This window comes from Garra rufa, chromosome 15, assembly GCF_049309525.1.
Source record: "Garra rufa chromosome 15, GarRuf1.0, whole genome shotgun sequence".
Lineage (NCBI taxonomy): Eukaryota > Metazoa > Chordata > Actinopteri > Cypriniformes > Cyprinidae > Garra > Garra rufa.
In genome coordinates, this window is record NC_133375.1 from 10,600,130 (window position 1) to 10,619,521 (window position 19,392).

Genomic DNA, 19,392 nt, shown 5'->3' on the forward strand with positions numbered 1-19,392 from the left:
TAGCATTGACCTGAATAATATATTTTACATAAAAGACATTTGCATATAGTCCACAAGAGAAAATAATAGTTGAATTTGTAAAATGACCCCATTACTCTTGATTCTTAATACTGTGTTGTTACCTGATAGATCAACAGCTGTTTTTTTTTTTTTTAGTGATAGTTTGTTTACCTGTTTATGAGTGCCTTGTTTGTCCTGAACAGTTAAACTGCCTGCTGTTCAGAAAAATCCTTCAGGTCCCCACAAATTCTTTGGCTTTTCAGTATTTTTGTGTATTTGAACCCTTTCCAATAATTGAGATCCATCTTTTCACACTGAGGGACTTATATGCAACTATTACAGAAGGTTCAAACGCTCACTGATGCTCCAAAAGGAAAAATGATGCATTAAGAGCCAGGGGGTGAAAACTTTTGAACAGAATTAAGGTGAGTTCATTTTTCTTATTTTGCCTAAATGTCATATTGTTTTCATTTAGTACTGCCCTTCAGAAGCTACATAAGGTACTTACAGGTTTCCCAGAAGACAAAATAAGTTATATTTACACATCTTAAAATTCAAAAAGTTTTCATGGCATGTTGTGTTTTCTTCTGAAGAAGCATCAGTGAGCGTTTGAATCTTCGGTAATAGTTGCATGAGTCCCTCGGTTGTCCTCAGTGTGAAAAGATGGATCTCAAAATCATACAGTAATTGATAGAAAGGGTTCAATTGCACAAAAATGCTGAAAAACCAAAAAAAATTGTGGGACCTGAATAATTTTTCTAAAGAACAGCAGGCAGTTTAACAGTTCAGGGCAAACAAGGAATTCATGAACAACTATCACTTAACAAAAAAACACAGCTGTGTATCATTCAGTAACAACATAGTATTAGGAATCAAGAGTATGTAAACTTTTGAATGGGGTCATTTATTATAAATTCAATTATTATTTTCTCTTGTGGACTATATGTAAACATCTTTTATGTGAAATATCTTATCCAGGTCAGTACTAAAAAAAAAAAAAATAACATGCATTTTGCATGATCCCTCTTATTTTGGTAAAATAATTAACATTTATGTATATGTAATATACATATATAGGTATATGTAAACTTTTGACCTCAACTGTATGTATATATACATTTTAAATATTAATAAAAACTACAACAGTATCTAAATGATTTTAAAATAACGCTGCTTTGTATTCATAATCTCCAAAAAATAGCACTTTGTAGCCATGGCTTCTAATGGGTTTTCATTAGAAATAATGAACATTACATTCCTGCCTCTTATTTTTGAAACCATTGTGTTCTTTCAAAAACAGGTTGACTCCTGGTCAAACATTCCTTAAAGTTGAGCTGTAATTCGCTTGTGACAGTGTATACTTTCCTACCTTGCAATACATCATTATAAAAGATGGCAGTCATTCTGGAGTCACTCTATCAGTTAGATCAGAAGGACAAACTAGTGCTTAAAAGACTCAAGCACTGAATGAGCTGTTATTGAGGCATGAAGAGATAATCTGTGCTTTTCAGGAAAACATGCCAAGTATGAGATTAATTTAGAGATTGTTCAGAATGAAATCAGATTTATTTTATTGCACAAATGATGTTATGGTTGAACTACTAGATATTATTTGAAATATTCCAACTACACTGGTTCTTCCATTGAGGTGTCGTCTGCTATTTCTTCTTGCCTGGTTTGGGAGCTTTGTCAAGACCTTGTACATATTTCCGTGGGATCTTATACCGATCTGTAATAAAGGAGAAAAGTGCTCTCACATACAAGCAAAAGACTGCAGGCAAAGATACAAGGCTGTCATAGAGTGCTGGACTATACAGTACCTAGCAGCAGTTTGCCAACTTGTTGAACCTGGTTTCCCTGGATCTGCACCAGGACTCTGTTTTTGGCACCTGGGGAGTCCTGAAGGACACAGCTGGCCTGAACCTGATGCTGCAGAGTGTCTGCTACCACAGCTGGATCCAAACCAAATGACTCTAGATTCTTAATTATTGTAACCTAATGAGTGTGACAAAAAATGTGTTTTACATTAGACACAAAAGACAGTTTGACTCTATTAATAAAATTAATTTGAGAGTTTTCACATTTAAAAAAATGTATGAAGGTCATATTTCTCAAAAGGAAAAATGGCTAATTAGCAAAGGTGCACAGAATCCACCAAAATAAAAGACTGCTGTTTTTAGGTTTGAAAATGTTGAAAATATATATAAAGATAAAAAAGGGGAAAACAAATTTAAATATCAGCATTGTATTAAGTGTACTTAATGCTTATGTTTTTAAATACAATAATATTATCACTTATTTATTTTATTTTAAACTAAATAGAGTGCAATAATACTATTATTACAATATTACATTTAATTATATTTAATTTCAAATAAATGCTCTTATTTTGGTCTTTCTATTGATCAAAGAATCCTAGACATTTATGCATTATGGTTTCCACCAAAAAATATATATATCAGAACAATTGTTTTCAACATTGATAGTAATAATAATTGTTTCTTGATCAGTAAATCAGCATATTAGAATGTCTGAAGGATCATGTGACACTGAAATAAATTACATTTTACAATATATTTAAAAAGAAAACTACTCTTTTAAATTGTAATAATATTTCCTATAAGTACTGCTTTTACTGCACTTCTGATTAAATAAATGCAGAATCATTGAGCATAAAAGAGTTCTTTCAAAAACATTATCAAGATAAGAAGTATTGTAACACTTTCTGGTTATTAGATGTTAATAGAACCTGTGCACAATTCATGTGATAAACTACACCTGTGGTTATTTTGATAAGATACCTGTGTGAACATTTTGAAACCAGTTGATTCAAAGTCAAAATGGCTCAGAAACTTTATTTAATATTGTGTTATTAAATATTTGTGCCATTAGCATCCAAATACTTGTTGAGGCCACTATATATAGTCATGGCCTTACAATGGCTTCATACCTTTTTATTGGAGCCCCTGGAGGCAACAGTAATGTCTATGGACTCCATCTGTCCTTTCTTTACTACAGGACGCTGACCCGGAAACAGAACCTCATGGCACTCCTGCATTCTGATGAGAGTCCTGAAGATACAGGGAAACACTGTTCATAACTCATGTAGGTTCAGATCAATCTCTATACATTATACATTTAGAGAAAAAAAATCCCACACACAAGCAGCCATCAACATAAATGAAGGTAGTTTATCTGAAAATGTAAAAAGCTGCTTACTTCATTTCTAAACCATATGTTAGTGATTACATACACAGCTTGATTGTAAACTGCATATAAAATATAAGCAGCTGCCAATTAAATATACAGCTGAGAAACTGATATTATTTTCAGAGGGTTAATACTGTTCCTGGTTTGAAATAAGACAATTATGCACTTCTATAAAAATGAAACAATTTGACACATTAAAAAAAGAAGGTCAGGCTGGTGTAGAGTTACCTGCTAAAGAGTTCATCCCATTTTAGCTTCTCCACTTCCTGGTATTCAGACTTCTCCAGCAAACAGTCACAAAGTGTAGGGTTAATGTTAACATAACTGATGAACAAGAGAAGAGAGGAAGTCACTTCAATCCAAACCTTGTGAAATCGGCACTGGTGCACTAGTTTGCATAGATAGATCCATAAAAACTCAACATACACTACCGTTCAAAAGTATTGAGTCTGTTATTTTGTTTTTAGGGAACTTTTTATTAAGCAAAGATGCATTAAATTGTGAAATAAAAATATAAAGTCACGCAATGGCTTTCACGATTGACAAAAATAATAAATGTTTCTTGAGCAGCAAAGCAGCATATTAGAATGATTTCTGAAGGACCATGGGATGCTGAAGACTGGAGTAATGATGCTGAAAATTCAGCTTTCCATCACAGGAATAAAGTACACTTTAAAATATAGTTGAATAGAAAACACTTATTTTAAATTGTAATAATATTTCACAATATGAAAAAAAAAAATGCAGCCTTGGTGAGCATAGGAGACTTCTTTCAAAAACTGCCAACTGCAAACTTTTAAACAATAGTGTACATGTGACACGAGTGAAAATGTGAATAAAAAAATTCCCTAAAGTAATGCTCAGAGCACTTCTGAACTCACTTTTTGTTGGTTTCATGGACAAGTTCATTATTCTTCACATATTCTGTGATGATATTCCTCACTTCGACGGCCTTTAGAGGCGCCCCCTTTCTGAAACACAAAGTCACATGCTTAAAGCACTCTTTATAATACACTTAAAAGAAACATACAACAAAATGTTTCCACTCGTTAACTTTTTCTTGGCGTCCTGAAAGAGAGGCTCCAGGCGTGCAGTGACCCCATATAGTGTTGTAATTTCAGGGGGCTGGTATTGGACCTCAGAAGCTTCACTCTCCTCTTCAGGCTTTTTCTCTGGCTCAAAGTCCTCTGGTATGTTAAAAGAACACAACCTGAAAAAGTAGTGCAAAAACAACTTCCCTCAAAACCCAAAACACTTGCTGGACAGTGTAGTCTGTGTAACAAACAAAACAATCAACAGATATTTCTCTTATCATGTGATCATGTAAATTGTTTTAAACATTTATGAATGAGATGTTAATAGTGAAATGATGGAACTGCATACACAGGGTTTCTCCAGTCCACTTCCACAATGCTGTCCACACCTTTAGTCAGCTCTTTCACCTGAATCAGACTGTGATCTTTCTGCATGCACTGCAGAAACTTAGAAAGCTAGAAAGGAAGAAAGAAACGTTGTGACCAACTAAAACAGTGACATTGCCTTAAATATCACAATCTGTGAACAGATTACCTTTTTATAACTGGATTTCTTGATATCTATGTACTTTCCTTTAGGACTGTGGGGAGAAAAATCTGTTTGTCAATCTTACATTTAAGAACTTAAACATATATACATATGCATGTGTATTCTAGCTGAAGGGATAGTTCATTCAAAAAGGAAAATTGTGTCATTAACGTGTCAGTTGCGTTGCTGTCTATGCAGGGTCAGAAAAATCTCAGATTTCATTAACAATATCTTAATTTGTGTTCTGAAGATGAACAAAGGTCTTACAGTTTTGGAACAGGTTTTGGGTGAACTATCCATTTAATCGATTTCTATGACATTCTTCAATCTTCTCTGATGTCTCACTGTTACTGAGTGAATTACAAAGTTTAAAATAAGAGTATGATGGTAAAAAATACCAATTTTTGCCATAAACATAAGAGGCTGAGCTTTGGACAAACAGGTAAGATGTCAGAAGATTAGAGATTTAAAAGTAAAAATAGAAAAGACATTACCAGCAGGATATCATGTGGGTGCGCAGGAAGGTGCCGGTCATTAGTGGCAGCTGTGACTTTTTGACTTTAGCCTTAAGTGCATGGAGGAAACATTGCAGCAGTAACTCATCCATCTGCTCTGTAATAAGACAGATACACAGTTGCAATCAAAATGATTTAACCCCCTTGACCTGCAAGACATTTTGCTGTGGAGAACAAAACTTTGTGAAAACAATTTAACAAAGGCATCAGTAACACATTAGAGAATGTTTATTTACTCACATTTGAGTGATTCTGCGAATGTAACATTGATGAATCATGATAAAATAAAATTGGCTCTAAGCATTTATGTTCAAAATTATTCAACCCCCAAATGTCAAATTTTGTGCAGAGTCTTTAAAACCACCACTAAACGTTGATCAGAAGTGCTTAGAAGCTTCTGTCACTTCTCTACTGCAATCTTGGCCAATTCCTCACCTGAAAAAGATTTCAGACCTTTCAGATCTTTAGTTTTCACATTGCCACTGCTTTCTTCAAATTCAACCAAATATTTTGAGAATTAAATCCGGAGACTGAACAGGCCGCTCAAGAACATTTTATGACTGATACTTGGTGATGATTGTCCTGCAGGAAAGTCCATTGACCATAAGCTTCAGTCTTTGCAACAAAGGAATCAGAATTCTAGCCAAAATGGCCTGATACTTAAAAAAATCCACGATATCCTTCATACGGTCATGTTTTCCACTTCCTGCTACAGTAAAACAACCCCATAACAAGACTGATCCACCTCAATGTTTGACTATGGAGATAATGTTCTTCTGCTTATAAGCTTTGCCTTTTTTGCACCAGACATACCACTGATCCATAGGTCAAAGAAATTCCAGTTTGGTCACATCACTCCATAAAACACTCTTCCAGAACTCCACAGGTCTATCCAAATAAATTTTAGCATATTCAAGTCAACATTTTATGTTCTTCTTGGTCAAGAGTGGTATTTGGCAAGATGCCCCAACTTGAAGACCATACTTGTCTAGTGTTCTTCTTATACACGGCATTGAAATATTTTTCCTTCTTTTCATTGAGCCATCTTGCAAGTCTTTGGCTGTACATTGTAGGTTTTTCTTTGTTTCTCTGATCAAATATTTTATGATATTGTGCTTTTTTCGTTCAACACCGTCCAAGGTTTTCTAATACCACACTTTAAACTAAGGAATAACTCTGCCAGCTACGTCTCTACAATTTTTTAGTAGTCTTTCTAATATAATAAAACAATTTATATTACTATAGCTTTTGTGAGAGCTCTGTTGCCATATTTTCTACTCAACTTCAGCACATGCGTGGGCTAAATGTATGTATGTGTAACAGCTGAAGCTAATTCTGTTTTTAAATAGTTTCTAAAGGTTTAATTGTGTTTTAATTGTTCCCTGCCATAAATATAAGTGACTTAAAACAGCAATTTTGAATAGGGTTTGAATAATTATGACATAGCTGTGTTATTAAAATTACTCAAAAACATTACATTATTTATTGACATCTTCACTTTTAACAGGGTTTCTGCAGATATGAACAAGTGAAATTTAAGACTTTTTAAGACCTTTTTAATACCACCTTATATGAAATTTAAGACCGAAACCTGTAATGGAAATAGATATTATATTACATGCACTTTAATGTAAAAAGTAAACAAAATTTCATGGCTGTCATAAATTAAATTTATTACTACGATATACAGTGAACTTTCCATATCAGCAGATACTATTCCACACAAAATATCCCCATAAAAGTACCACTAGAAATATCTGATGTAAAAAAAAAAAAAAATTCGGAAGCGATTTTTTTTTTTTTTTACTTTTGAAATGTATGCATACCTTTGAAATTTATTTTATGAATTTATCAATAAATTCTAAATTCTAAATGTCTACAGTTGTTAGCAACTGGCCTTAGCCAAGCCCTATATTCAGTTTTTCCAAGCCCAGTTTCGCTAAACTTGCACTTCCTCATAGCTAAAAAATTAAATCCATTTGACTTCTGCGGTACAATCCGAGAGAGACTCGCGTCAATAACAGAAAGCTGATTGGCTATTGCATGCTGGTCTCATTTGTAGTTTAAATTCAGCAAATTATATTTGGAATAGTGAAATAAAGAACTACAACACCACGGAAACAACAAAAAGAGAATTTAAATGAGCATTAGAGGTAGCGTTACATGGACATCGGAAAAATAAGACCTGTGTAAAATTATTTAAGACCTAGAACAGCGAATTTAAGACTTTTTAAGGCCTAAAATTTAGATTTTTAAATTTTAGACTTTTTAAGACTTTTTAAGACCCCGCGGAAACCCTGTTTTAATATGCCAGGAAACTGTTGTAGTAGCAATTTTTATAAAGTCCTGAATCTTCAGAAAATCTCTGGGGGGTTGAATAATTTTGACTGCAACATTAAAAGCCATGACAAACAAATATAAAATTAACTTGTGAAACGAATTCAAAGACATTTCACCCTGTGGAGATCTAGAGTCCTCTTCTCTGTTAGCATCTTCTCCCTCTTTATCCTCAACTGGTTCTTTCTCCTTTAACACCACATGCTTATCCAGCCTCAGCTCCTGCATGCTCTGACAAGATGTTTCCACTATAGCTGGAACAGAGCTGTCCTTCAACTCACGGTCTTCCTCCTCGCATTCCTCTCCCTCCGACTCTCCCTCCGCCTGTGCTGGAGAGTTTGTGACTGGCATAACTGGAGGCTGTGACTTATCACCAAACGCCCTGTTGAGAATTTGAGGAAGATGTCTGTAGAACGTTAAGGTGATGTATAAAGAGGCAGGAATGAAGTCTAAATGAATATAAAGACAGAATAAGGCTGAAATGCAACACTCACCACAGCTGGTCCATGTATGTGTGGAAAATATTCACTCCTTTCCCTTTCATGCCACTGTTCCTCATCTCAGCACTCGACACAGCTGCTGTGCCAACAGCCACTGGCGCCCTTCAACAACACAAAGACCATTTGTATATGTTACCCATAAAAGAACTTCATTTATAAGAATTTTTAATAGTGAAGACTTATACAGAGCACTTTCAATTACAAAATCTACTTTGCTAACTACATAAAACAGTAAAATATTTTTGTGCAACATATTTGAGCATGTTTACATACACTTTCATAAAGCCATTATGTTTAAGCTGACAATGTGCATGTTCACATAAATGTGTTAAACTGTTTCGCTTTATCATGTAAAATGTTTTAGCTTATTTAAGTGTACACATGTCTATGTGACAGGCAAGCATCCTTACTGTGGATTGAAGAGCATTTAACTACAGTGAGGATTTAGTGAGAGGGAGAAAGAAAATGTATTGTACACACTGACACTTTATTGACCCAAGTAGTTCTCATGTGTTCTCATGTTGTGCAACCAAAGGAAAAGTGGTGCAGTTGTAGAAACTGCAAATGTAAGAGGAGAATATGAGTCCATACCAGTTTTCTGCTGATAGTTTTAAAAACTCTGGAGCAGTGTTGGAGTTAACGCATTACAAGTAACGCAAGTTGCGTAATAATATTACTTTTTCCAAGTAACTAGTAAAGTAGCGCATTACTTTTTAATTGACAAGAAAATATTTGAGTTGCTTTTTCAAATTAGTAACGCCAGTTACTTTTTTCCCCGTTTATTCATTAAAAGCTCTCCTGCCCCCATGTTGAGAGAAAGAGTTAGGAGTGAGAAGTTACTTTAGTTCTAGAATAAACATGAACATGCATTCATAAAAACAGTGAAATTCTTTATATATTTAATCCCATTTTATTAACCAATGTCTTCGTTGCCGACCTTTGATGATCCAATCCATCCATACTAATAAGCAAAAATTACTTAATAATCTAACATTTGTTTTCCTTTTTTTATTGCTGAAGAGTTAAATTTTTTTCTTCTGCGGTCTACTGCACAGACGTGAATTCACTTTTCTCTAAGCCTGAGGCTTTTGGTGTAAAAAGGCTTTTACATTTGCCAAAAATAGAACTTTTTATATTAAAAACAAACAAGCCCTGGCCAGATTTAAAAAGTAATGCAAATGTTAGGTTGCATTACTTTTCATAAAAAGTAACAGTTAGATAATTAGTTACTTTTTAGGGAGTAACTCAATATCGTAATGCATTAATTTTAAAAGTAAATTTTCTCAAAACTGCTCTGGAGTTTTTAATACGTTAACATTACAACTCACATAACAAATGCAACACTCAAGAGTTGGACACATGGATGATTATGTTTTGAGGTCACTACCTAGAAAAAGAATTTCAAAAAGCTGTTTTTTGGTAGTTATCAGCATATGCGTGCATGTAAACATGCTCACTGTTTGTTTGTTTTAGTCTAATAAAGACAAAAAATATGTATGTATGTACGTGTGTGTGTGTGTGTGTGTGTGTGTGTGTGTGTGTGTGTGTATATATATATATATATATATATATATATATAGATAGATAGATAAAATATTAAAATATGAAAAGTGTTTTTGTTGGATATAATATCTGATACATCAGGCTTATGGCACATATAGAACAATACAGGAAAATGTGGCACTTAAATTCGATAAGGAAATTTTTTTTTTTCAATTATATTCAGAAGTTCAGATAAAATGAACATAGCTTAAAAGCCTGATGTATAATATTTGATATTCAGATTTTGACATGATTATTCTTGAAAAAAATAAAAATAACATATACACAGTCGTTCAAAAGTATGAGGTCAGTAAGACTTTTTATGTTTTTTAAACAAGCCTTTTATACTCATCAGTGCTGCATTTATTTGTTAAAAAATACAGAAATATTGCAGCAATTTAAAATAGTGGTTTTCTATTTTAATACACTTCAGATTTAGATAGATTTTGCTCCTGTGATGCAAAGCTGAATTTTCATCAGCCATTATTACTCCAGTCTTCAGTGTAACATGATCCTTCAGAAAGCATTCTAATATGCTGATTTATCAATGTTGAAAACAGTTGTGCCATTTAACATTTTTTTTAAACCTGTGATAATTTTTTAGGATTTTTTTTTATCAATAAAAGGTTAAAAAGAACAGCATTTATTTAAAATAGAAAGGTTTTCTAACAATATACACTACTGTTCAAATGTTTCAGTCATTTTTTTTTTAATAAATAATACTTTTATTCACCAAAGATGTGCTAAATTAATAAAAAGTGATAGCATAGATTTACAATGTTAGAAAACATTTATATTTTGAATGAATGCGCTTCTTTTTAACTCGTTTTTCAATAAAGAATCCTTAAAAAAATAATAGCAGGTTCCAAAAAAATATTTGGCAGCACAACTGTTTCCAACTTTAATATTTTTTTTTTTTGTTAACAATTATTTTTATTGTCATTTCAGAATGGTACAGAATACAACATATTATTTTAGACTGTACAACTTTAATAATTTTAATAATAAATCAGCATATTAGAATGATTTCTGAAGGATCATGTGACACTTAAGACTGGAGTAACCGCTGATAAAAATTCAGCTTTGCATCACAGGAATAAATTATATTTTAAAGTATATTAAAATAAAAAACATTATTTTATATTGTAATAACATTTAGCAGTTTTTCCCTGTATTTTTGATCAAATAAATGCAGCCTTGATGAGCATAAGAGACTTCTTTAAAAAACAAGTCTTACTGATCCCAGAGTTTTGAGTGGCAGTGTGTCACATAAAGTATGATACAAGAAAAATGGATTTGTCCAGTTTTCCATACACACACATCTCATAATTCAAAATTCTAGAGACATCACTGATGCTGATTTGTAAAAACTGACAAATACAACTTACAATAATTGAATTGTCTAGTTGTGGTATCATTTTTAGTTTCACATGACTCAAAATGAATCATCTGTAAGAGTAAAATGTGGGGAGCAGCATTACCTGTTCATCACAAGAGTGACAGCACAGCATTCTCCTTTATCTACGTTAGGAAGGCCGTCAGGAGGTACCACGACACCCGGCAACATGAGATCTGCCCGGAGAGAAATCAGTCAGATGTCTTCTCTGAGACACACAGATGAATACCAACAAACAGGTACTGACCTGCTCCACCAGCTAATTTCTGCAGGACAGGCGGCCATGTGACGAATGCCGGTAACATGGCGGGATATTGCCACAGTGCGTACACTGAGAACAACAGACACAAATTTATTATTCAAATAAACGTCATTTTTAACAAAAACCGAGGGTTACCTGCAGACTCACCTGTTGGAAACAGCTGTTTCTCCAGCTGAAAGAATATGGGCTGTTTATGCAAGACGTACAGAGTGACTGCATCTCCCTTATGTGCATAAATCTTCACAATATTCAGCTCTTCTTTATTTGGGATCAGCTCATTTAGATCCTCAGCTGACAGAGAAGGGAAAGTAGCAGAGATATCTGCTTTTAGCTTCCTCCTGTGTGGACAGAAAAGGCCAGGCATCAAAATAAATGCAGTCTATCATGAGTTTAGAAACTCTTAATATTCATATGTATTAACAGACATTTTAAAAGGAAGAATTATCACAGGGTTTCATCAAGATGTTCTTTATGATGCTAGGAAATTAAACAACGCGATCACAACAGTACAGAGTGATACAACAATATTATGGAAGCGATATATAAAAGATACGTAATCAAACATGAACATGCCAATACATTTGTAAGGCACTTTATGTTAAGATACAGTAACGTTAGATGATCTTAAATGAGTAAAACGCACACAGTATCTTGTAATATTATAATAGCTAATACATAAAGCACATCATTCAGTATTAAGTTTGACGTTATTTGTTACAGTTTGGTGAAATACCAATGAGCACGATGCAGAAATGTCTAGACAGTTGATTTATTCTATGCTGAATCAGACTGACTTAGCAAGTGTGTTTCTTTCATTTCAACTCATCTTAATAAATCTAACTGGTTGAATACCTGTCGGATCCCTTGATAACGGTGTTAGATTTTACACGAAACGCCTTTGCAAACATCTCAGTATTCCGTTGAAGTATTTGCAAAAAGCCGCAATAAATCACCCAACGAAGTGTAGCTCTCTAATATTTCATTTTATGAAAAATATTGTATTGGAGTAATTCAATCATATGCTGTGCTCTAAGCGCCATGCGGGTGCAACACTCAAACACGTCCGACTGAAACATACCGATCTCTGTTGAAGGGACCACCCGACTAATATTATTGTTCAGTTTTAAAACTGATTTGTTTGTTTTTCCAAAAATGAAAACCGTGTCATTATTTATTCATTACCACGTCTTAAATACACTCTTCTTTTGTTTAACAAGTTGTTAGGCAGAATACTGTGTATTTGAATGAGTCACTGTTCTGGAATGAAAGAAAATGATTAGTGACTGACTGACTAACTGACTAACTAAATGTTAAGGATTTATCAGTCACTAAGCAAATGAGTCAAAGTGCATATCTAGCATGATAACAACATTTCTAGCTGTTTTGAACCTTAAAGAACAGTGCAGAGAGTTGTTGTGTCTGTGTGAAGATTCCTCCTACAGTATGCTGGTAAAGATATTCAAAGATATTCAACCTGCCCTGTTAATTGGATCCTTTTAAAATCCTTTAAGCTGGTCTAAAGAAGTCTTCACTGCTGCTTGGACAGAGATGAACACGGTCTACCACTATGCTACATGATACAGAAAATAAAAATGATTCTGTTCCCTCTAATGAACAGAAAGAGAATCAGCCTCAGATCAGCATTGTGCCTCCAGAATCGGAAGTGAAATCCACACTGAAGATAAAGAAGAAAGTAATAACAGAGGAGTATACGCTTGCAGGACAAGTGCTCGGGATAGGCATCAACGGCAAGGTCTGGGAAATATTCCAGAAGAAAAGTGGCAAAAACTATGCCTTGAAGGTATTTATTTTTTTTAGTTCTTTTCGGAAAATGTTTATTGGCATGCTTCATATGCAAACTAATGTTCTCCATGTCAAATAATTATGTTTGTGTATGATACAGTTACAGGTCCTACCAGTTATTCACTGTTTACTCAATTAAATTCGTCATTTATACTATTGTACATGGTCCCATTTGAGTCCAGGTTCTCATAGCATTTTTAAAAAGCATTGGTATTCCAGGTATTCCTGGAAATAAGTGAACATTTTAATACTGTAAAAACTAAAGGTTCCTCAGATTGTTATTATGTAGTCAACAGACTGAGGTGCCTCAAAACCTTTTCCATTATAAGAGGGTTACTGGAGCTATTAACGTCTGTTGAGTTCTGGCAGGAACTTATGGGATCCATTAAGCACTTAAGCTATAGACTTTGTAAATTCCTCAGAAAACTGCTAGACATTCTCCAGGAGAGCTCTGCCAGTGTGGTAATTTGAGAAACTCTATATATAGCCTCAATTATCTTTTCATTTTTACTCAGATATCATCCTTGCAGGTCTGTCGACTCTCTGTCGTTCATTATCTGCCCATTTAATGACACTAAAAACTATCCCACATGATGAATACACAAAACAAGTGAAAAATCCGTAATGTACCATACCATAAACAAAAAAGCCCAACCAAAATAAATCTTAAATATATGCTAAATATGTTAAGCTTAATAAAATATAATTTTGAAATTGGAAATAAATATTTTAAAATGTACTTTAGGAATAGCCTATCAAAACTGTATTTATAATGATATTTAATATAGTCTATAAGGGTTTCATATGAAGTCTGCTGTTCTTGATGCTCTTGAATGATCACTTTCAGATGTTGCGGGACACCCCTAAGGCTCGACGGGAAGTGGAGCTTCACTGCAGGGCATCGATCTGCCCACATATTGTAGGAATCGAAGACGTCTTTGAGAATTACTACCAAGGCAAAAAATGTTTGCTTCTCATCCAGGAGTGGTAGGGCTTGTTAACACAAATCAAAATGTTATAATCCCCATGTACCATTTATAATAAACCAAACTGAAGTGTAATTTTTATTGTTTGGAAATTGCTTTTTGATTTTTATAATTGTAATTTTTATAAATATTTTGTGTTTATCCATTTCTAATACAAGTCTGTGACAAAACAAGCGTGAGATTAATAAGTCACATTGCTGCATCTGTTACTTCAATAGTATGGAGGGGGGTGAACTCTTTCACCACATTAAGGAACGTGGTGATCAAGCTTTCACTGAAAGAGGTACAGATCCTCACATTAAACACACACACACACACACACACACACACACACACACACACACACACACACACACACACACACACACACACACACACACACACACACACACACACACACACACATTCAAGTCCACTGATGAGAAAACTAACTACTACAACTAACTACAGTTACTAATTCTCTATTTTTTTGTTTTTTCTTCCACATGATGAGTAGAAGCCTCAGAAATAATGAGAAGTATAGGAGAAGCTGTGGAGTTTCTGCATAGTATTAACATTGCTCACAGAGACCTCAAGGTGAGCTACTGTATTATTATGTATCAGCACTACTATGGTTCAAATTTTGGGGTTAGCAAGATTTTGTATTACTTTTATTCAGCAATGCAATAAATTGATCAAAAGTGACTATACATATTTGTAATGCTACAAAATACTTCTATTTCACATTTCACGTCAATGCTGTGCTTTTGTTTGGTTTTCCTGTTATTGCTCAAAGAATAATGAAACCATAATGATGCATGGATTATTTTTTTTACATTATTATTAAAATATAAAATGTATATTAGGTTTACCCATTATTCTATGATATGAAACTTTTAACATAACCTAACTACATATTCTTTTTTATGAATGACAGAAAGAAAACAAGACACACAGAAATATTGCTGAATAATTAGAGACTGTGTTTAAACTCTGGTTGAAGGTCACTAAGCTGAAGTATAATTAAGGCATACATTATTACAGCCATACTGTAATTTAATTAATTTGCTTGTTTTCCTGAGGCCATTTGGCCTGTCCTTCATATTCTGTAACTGTTGGATCCTGCAGTGGTTTCCATTTGAAAATGCAGCCAATTATGTTGCTTTGACTTGAACTGAACATGACAATTTAATAACTGCATTGAAACTTGCAAATTATCTAACCGAGAATACATTTTACAGCATATTTATGGAAAAACAGTCATTCTGTAATGTTATACTCACTGCTGGAAGCCAAGAGCCAAACTCACCATGTAGAGTTCATTTAGAAGTGAATCAGTGGAAGATTTTTCCTATTTATAACTAAAGTGTTTAAGCTTCAGAAAAGAAGTTGTTTCTAGAACCTAATACACTTTGTACAAACAAAACAAAACAAAACATTTCAGATGCTGTAGATGAAACAAAGATATTTTGGTGTTTTACAAAAAATACTATTTCGCCTCAAAGTGCTACTTGTCATTTCTCTGTATCTGTGAAATTTAGCAGCGATATCTGAATGAAAAAGTGTATCTACACCAATTTTATTACAGTGTAGATATTTAATGTAGGACTACAAAACACATTATAGAGCTACATTTCCATGCATATAAACACAAGAATATTTTCATATTTAATTTTCAATATTCTCCTCTTTGGCAGCCAGAGAATTTACTGTACTCTTCAAAGCATCCGGATGCCCAGCTCAAGCTTACAGACTTTGGATTCGCCAAAGAGACCACTTCCAACAGCTTCTTGAAAACCCCCTGCTATACACCTTATTATGTGGGTAAGCAGACAAGTCAGTTTCCAGTTTTATTTGGTATCATAATACAGTGAAGCTAAAGCAAATCCTTCTCTTTCAGCCCCAGAGGTGCTTGGTCCAGAGAAATATGATAAGTCATGTGACATGTGGTCATTAGGAGTCATCATGTACATCTTGTGAGTGAGAACTCTGCCAACTGATGGCTATGAAATATCACATCAGTGCTCATATTAATTTACAACCAATGTGTATCCTCTTAGGTTATGTGGATATCCACCATTTTACTCAAACCATGGCTTACAGCTCTCACCGGGAATGAAAAAACGTATACGGAATGGCCAATATGAATTTCCAAAACCTGAATGGTCTCAGGTGTCAGAAGAAGGTAATTTTATAATATACAACACGTTTTGTTCAAACATCATTACGTACATTATGCGATAAGACTTTTTTTTTCTTTGCTCTACAGCAAAGCAGCTCATTTTCCAGCTACTGAAAACAGATCCTTCAGAGAGAATGACCATCACACAATTCATGAACCATGCTTGGATCAATGTGAGCATTAGCATTTTAAAATTTAACACATTTAAGTATATCAGAATTTATTTTTTTCCACTTACAGTTTTGTATGACTATTTAATTTGCCTATTTTTAAACATGTTTCTCTCTTGGTGTATTCAGAAGTCAACAAATGTTCCTTCAACTCATCTACACACAAGTCGAGTTCTTAAGGAAGAGAGTCACGTCTGGGATAAATTCAAGGTCTGTTCTCTGTATCATATATTTACATACAAACAATAAATAATTTAAAAAAATCTAATATTTAATGAAACATACACTACCATTCAACTGTTTGGGGTTAGTAAATTTGCAAGGATATATTAAATTGATCAAAAGTAACAGTAAAGACATTTATAACATTACAAAACTTTATATTTTCATGTAAATGCTATTCTGTTGAATCCTAAAACATACGGTTGAGGTCAAAAGTTTGCATACACCTTGCAGAATTTGCAAAAAGTTAATTATTTTGCCAACATAAGAGGGATCATACAAAATTAATTTTTTATGTAGTACTGAGCTGAATACGAAATTTTGTTAACACTTTATTTTAAGGTTTCCTTGTTACATGTTACATGTACTTGCTATTATAATGCGAAGGCATGCATGTAACCCTATGCCAAACCCTAATCCTAACCCTCACCATATAGTAAGTACATGTAGTTAATTAGTATTACCTAGTAATTAAATGTATGATTACAATGTAACAAGGACACCTTAAAACAAAGTCTAACCGATATTTCACATAAAAGATGTTTACATATAGTCCACACACAAAAAAATATATATATTGTTGAATTTATAAAAACCTGTTCAAAAGTTTACATACACTTGATTCTTAATACTGTGTTGTTACCCGAATGGTCCACAGCTTTTTTTCCCTGTTTTATGATAGTTCATGAGTGTCTTGTTTGTCCTGAACAGTTAAACTGCCTGCTGTTCTTCAGAAAAGTCCTTCAGGTCCCACAAATTATTTGGTTTTTCAGCATTTGTGTATTTACAGAAGGAAAACACTTACTGGTTCTCCAGCAGAAAAAAAAAAAAAACCCCAGATACATTAACGATACGTTTTTTTTTTTTATTTGAGGATCAGGGTCAATGTAACTTATTTTGCAGTCTGGGAAACATGTAAGTATCTTCTGTAGCTTCTAGAGGGCAGTACTAAATTAAAATATATATACTATTTTTAGGCAAAATAAGAAAAATGTACACATCTTCATTCTGTTCAAAAGTTTACACCCCTGGCTCTTAATGCATGTTTTTTTTTTCTTCTGGTGAACATTTGATGTGAGAATATTAGTACTGGACCCAAAAACACAGACAAACACAAGTGGATAAGTTTTAGAAAGTTTATTTTCAGTTTTCCTAATGTTAAAGTTCTCAGGATACCAGCAAGTCTTCTCCAGGCCAGGGAGTGGCAACAGTGAGATGACGATGAATCAGAGATAGATAAAGATGATGATCAGAGGCTAGTATGCTAGCTGAGCACTTCCAAGCAGGAACTGAGTGGATCACTGAATCCGTATAGCTGACAGGGTTTAGGTGGTTTCATGAGGTGGATGGGGTGATGTACTTTGGGATTAAACCCTGGTCTACCATGTAACAGGCAGAGACACAGTCCATTGTACCACACAGTAGAGTCCACCAGAATGTTCTAGAAGGTGTTCTGAGGAATAGAGAACAAACAAAGTCATTGTTGGAAAGGGTTCACACACAAAAATGCTGAAAAACCAAAGAATTTGTGGGACCTGAATGATTTTTCTGAAGAACAGCAGGCAGTTTAACTGTTCAGGACAAACAAGAGACTCATGAACTATCCTAAAACAGAAAAATAAATAAATGCAGTCTTGTGAACATAAGAGACTTCTTTTTTTAAAAAAACTAAAGAATCTTTTTGTATAACAGTGAAACTTTTGTATAGCAGTGTCTATGACCAACAGTATCAGTTCAATGTCAAATGTCATTATTTTTGTAAATGCTTTTGCTAATTCTGTTGTGTGTTTAAATACACAGGAAGAGATGACTAATGCCTTAGCAACAATAAGAGTGGACTACGAACAAATAAAGATCAAACCGATCAAGGACTCATCCAATCCTCTTCTTCTAAAGAGAAGAAAGAAAATGGCAGGTGGAATAAAAGAAGAAGAACCAGGGCCGTGACAAAGAAATGCATGTGGAAACACTTAAAGAGGAAAAATCTTAAAGACTCAACAGTTGGCGAATAAGGGAAACAAAACGAGGCCTTTCATGGCATTAAATATTAATTTTTCATTCAAAACCTTCACCAATAGTTATAGCAATATATATAACAATATTTGAGATGAGTAGTTCTTATAGTTCTATATATGCCTATATCAGATTCTTCCAAGTTCCAAGTTCTTGAAACTTGTTAAGGCCTATTGTGCAAATACTACTTTTTAAAAGTTTGAGGTTGGTATATTCTTGATGATCTTCTTAATGTTTCTGAAAGTTCACCAATGCTGCATTTATTTGATCAAAACAGTAATATTGTGAAATATTATTACAATTTAAAATAACTGTTTTCTATTTTAGTATATTTTAAAATGTAATTTATTCCTGTGATCCAAAGCTGAATTCAGCATCATTACTCAAGTCTCCAGTGTCACATGATCCTTCAGAAATAATTCTAATATGCTGATTTGTTGCTTTTTTTTAATTAAAATCAGTGTTAAAAACAGTTGTGCTGCTTAATATTTTTGAGGAAACTGAGACACATTATCTCAGGATTTATTGATGAACACAAAGTTCAGAACGTCTAGGTTACGAAGGTAACCCTCGTTCCCTGAAGGAGGGAACGGAGACGTTACATGGGGATCTCGCTTGAGAGACCAATCATCTCTGAGCCTTATTCAAAAGGCCAATGAAAATTGGCGAGTGGACGTGCGTGCCGGCCACGCCCCCGTACATACGGGTATAT

At 33.9% G+C, this 19,392-nt stretch overlaps 2 protein-coding genes across 2 annotated transcripts; one reads left to right on the forward strand and one right to left on the reverse strand.

Moving 5' to 3' along the window:
- Positions 1–1,544: 1,544 nt before the first annotated feature.
- On the reverse strand, positions 1,545–12,378 carry eif2d (eukaryotic translation initiation factor 2D). Its single transcript, XM_073819093.1, has 15 exons — positions 12,178–12,378; positions 11,473–11,663; positions 11,311–11,394; positions 11,149–11,239; positions 8,120–8,227; positions 7,745–8,007; positions 5,268–5,385; positions 4,780–4,825; positions 4,594–4,700; positions 4,265–4,420; positions 4,092–4,181; positions 3,439–3,534; positions 2,951–3,071; positions 1,821–1,995; positions 1,545–1,729 (listed from the first exon to the last, which is right to left on the reverse strand). Exons 1-15 carry the CDS (start codon positions 12,231–12,233, stop codon positions 1,659–1,661), a joined length of 1,773 nt encoding a protein of 590 aa, XP_073675194.1. The 5' UTR covers positions 12,234–12,378; the 3' UTR covers positions 1,545–1,658.
- Positions 12,379–12,874: 496 nt separating this feature from the next.
- Positions 12,875–19,208, forward strand: mapkapk2b (MAPK activated protein kinase 2b). The gene is made up of 10 exons (XM_073819514.1): positions 12,875–13,126; positions 13,976–14,115; positions 14,333–14,397; positions 14,611–14,690; positions 15,791–15,917; positions 15,994–16,069; positions 16,154–16,278; positions 16,363–16,448; positions 16,575–16,655; positions 18,468–19,208. The coding sequence occupies exons 1-10, from the start codon at positions 12,893–12,895 to the stop codon at positions 18,612–18,614; spliced, it is 1,161 nt and encodes a 386-aa protein (XP_073675615.1). The 5' UTR covers positions 12,875–12,892; the 3' UTR covers positions 18,615–19,208.
- Positions 19,209–19,392: the final 184 nt, after the last annotated feature.

Bases quoted from the DNA above. Each gene is read 5' to 3' on its own strand.
- eif2d (XM_073819093.1), bottom strand. From the start codon at position 12,233: ATGTTTGCAAAGGCGTTTCGTGTAAAATCTAACACCGTTATCAAGGGA. The intron at 4,826-5,267 runs GTAATGTCTTTT...TTCTCCCCACAG, and splicing joins ACCCACATGATATCCTGCTG to TCCTAAAGGAAAGTACATAG. The intron at 3,072-3,438 runs GTAACTCTACAC...CTGTATCTTCAG, and splicing joins TGGGATGAACTCTTTAGCAG to GACTCTCATCAGAATGCAGG.
- mapkapk2b (XM_073819514.1), top strand. From the start codon at position 12,893: ATGCTACATGATACAGAAAATAAAAATGATTCTGTTCCCTCTAATGAA. The intron at 14,691-15,790 runs GTGAGCTACTGT...CCTCTTTGGCAG, and splicing joins TTGCTCACAGAGACCTCAAG to CCAGAGAATTTACTGTACTC. The intron at 15,918-15,993 runs GTAAGCAGACAA...CTTCTCTTTCAG, and splicing joins CTATACACCTTATTATGTGG to CCCCAGAGGTGCTTGGTCCA.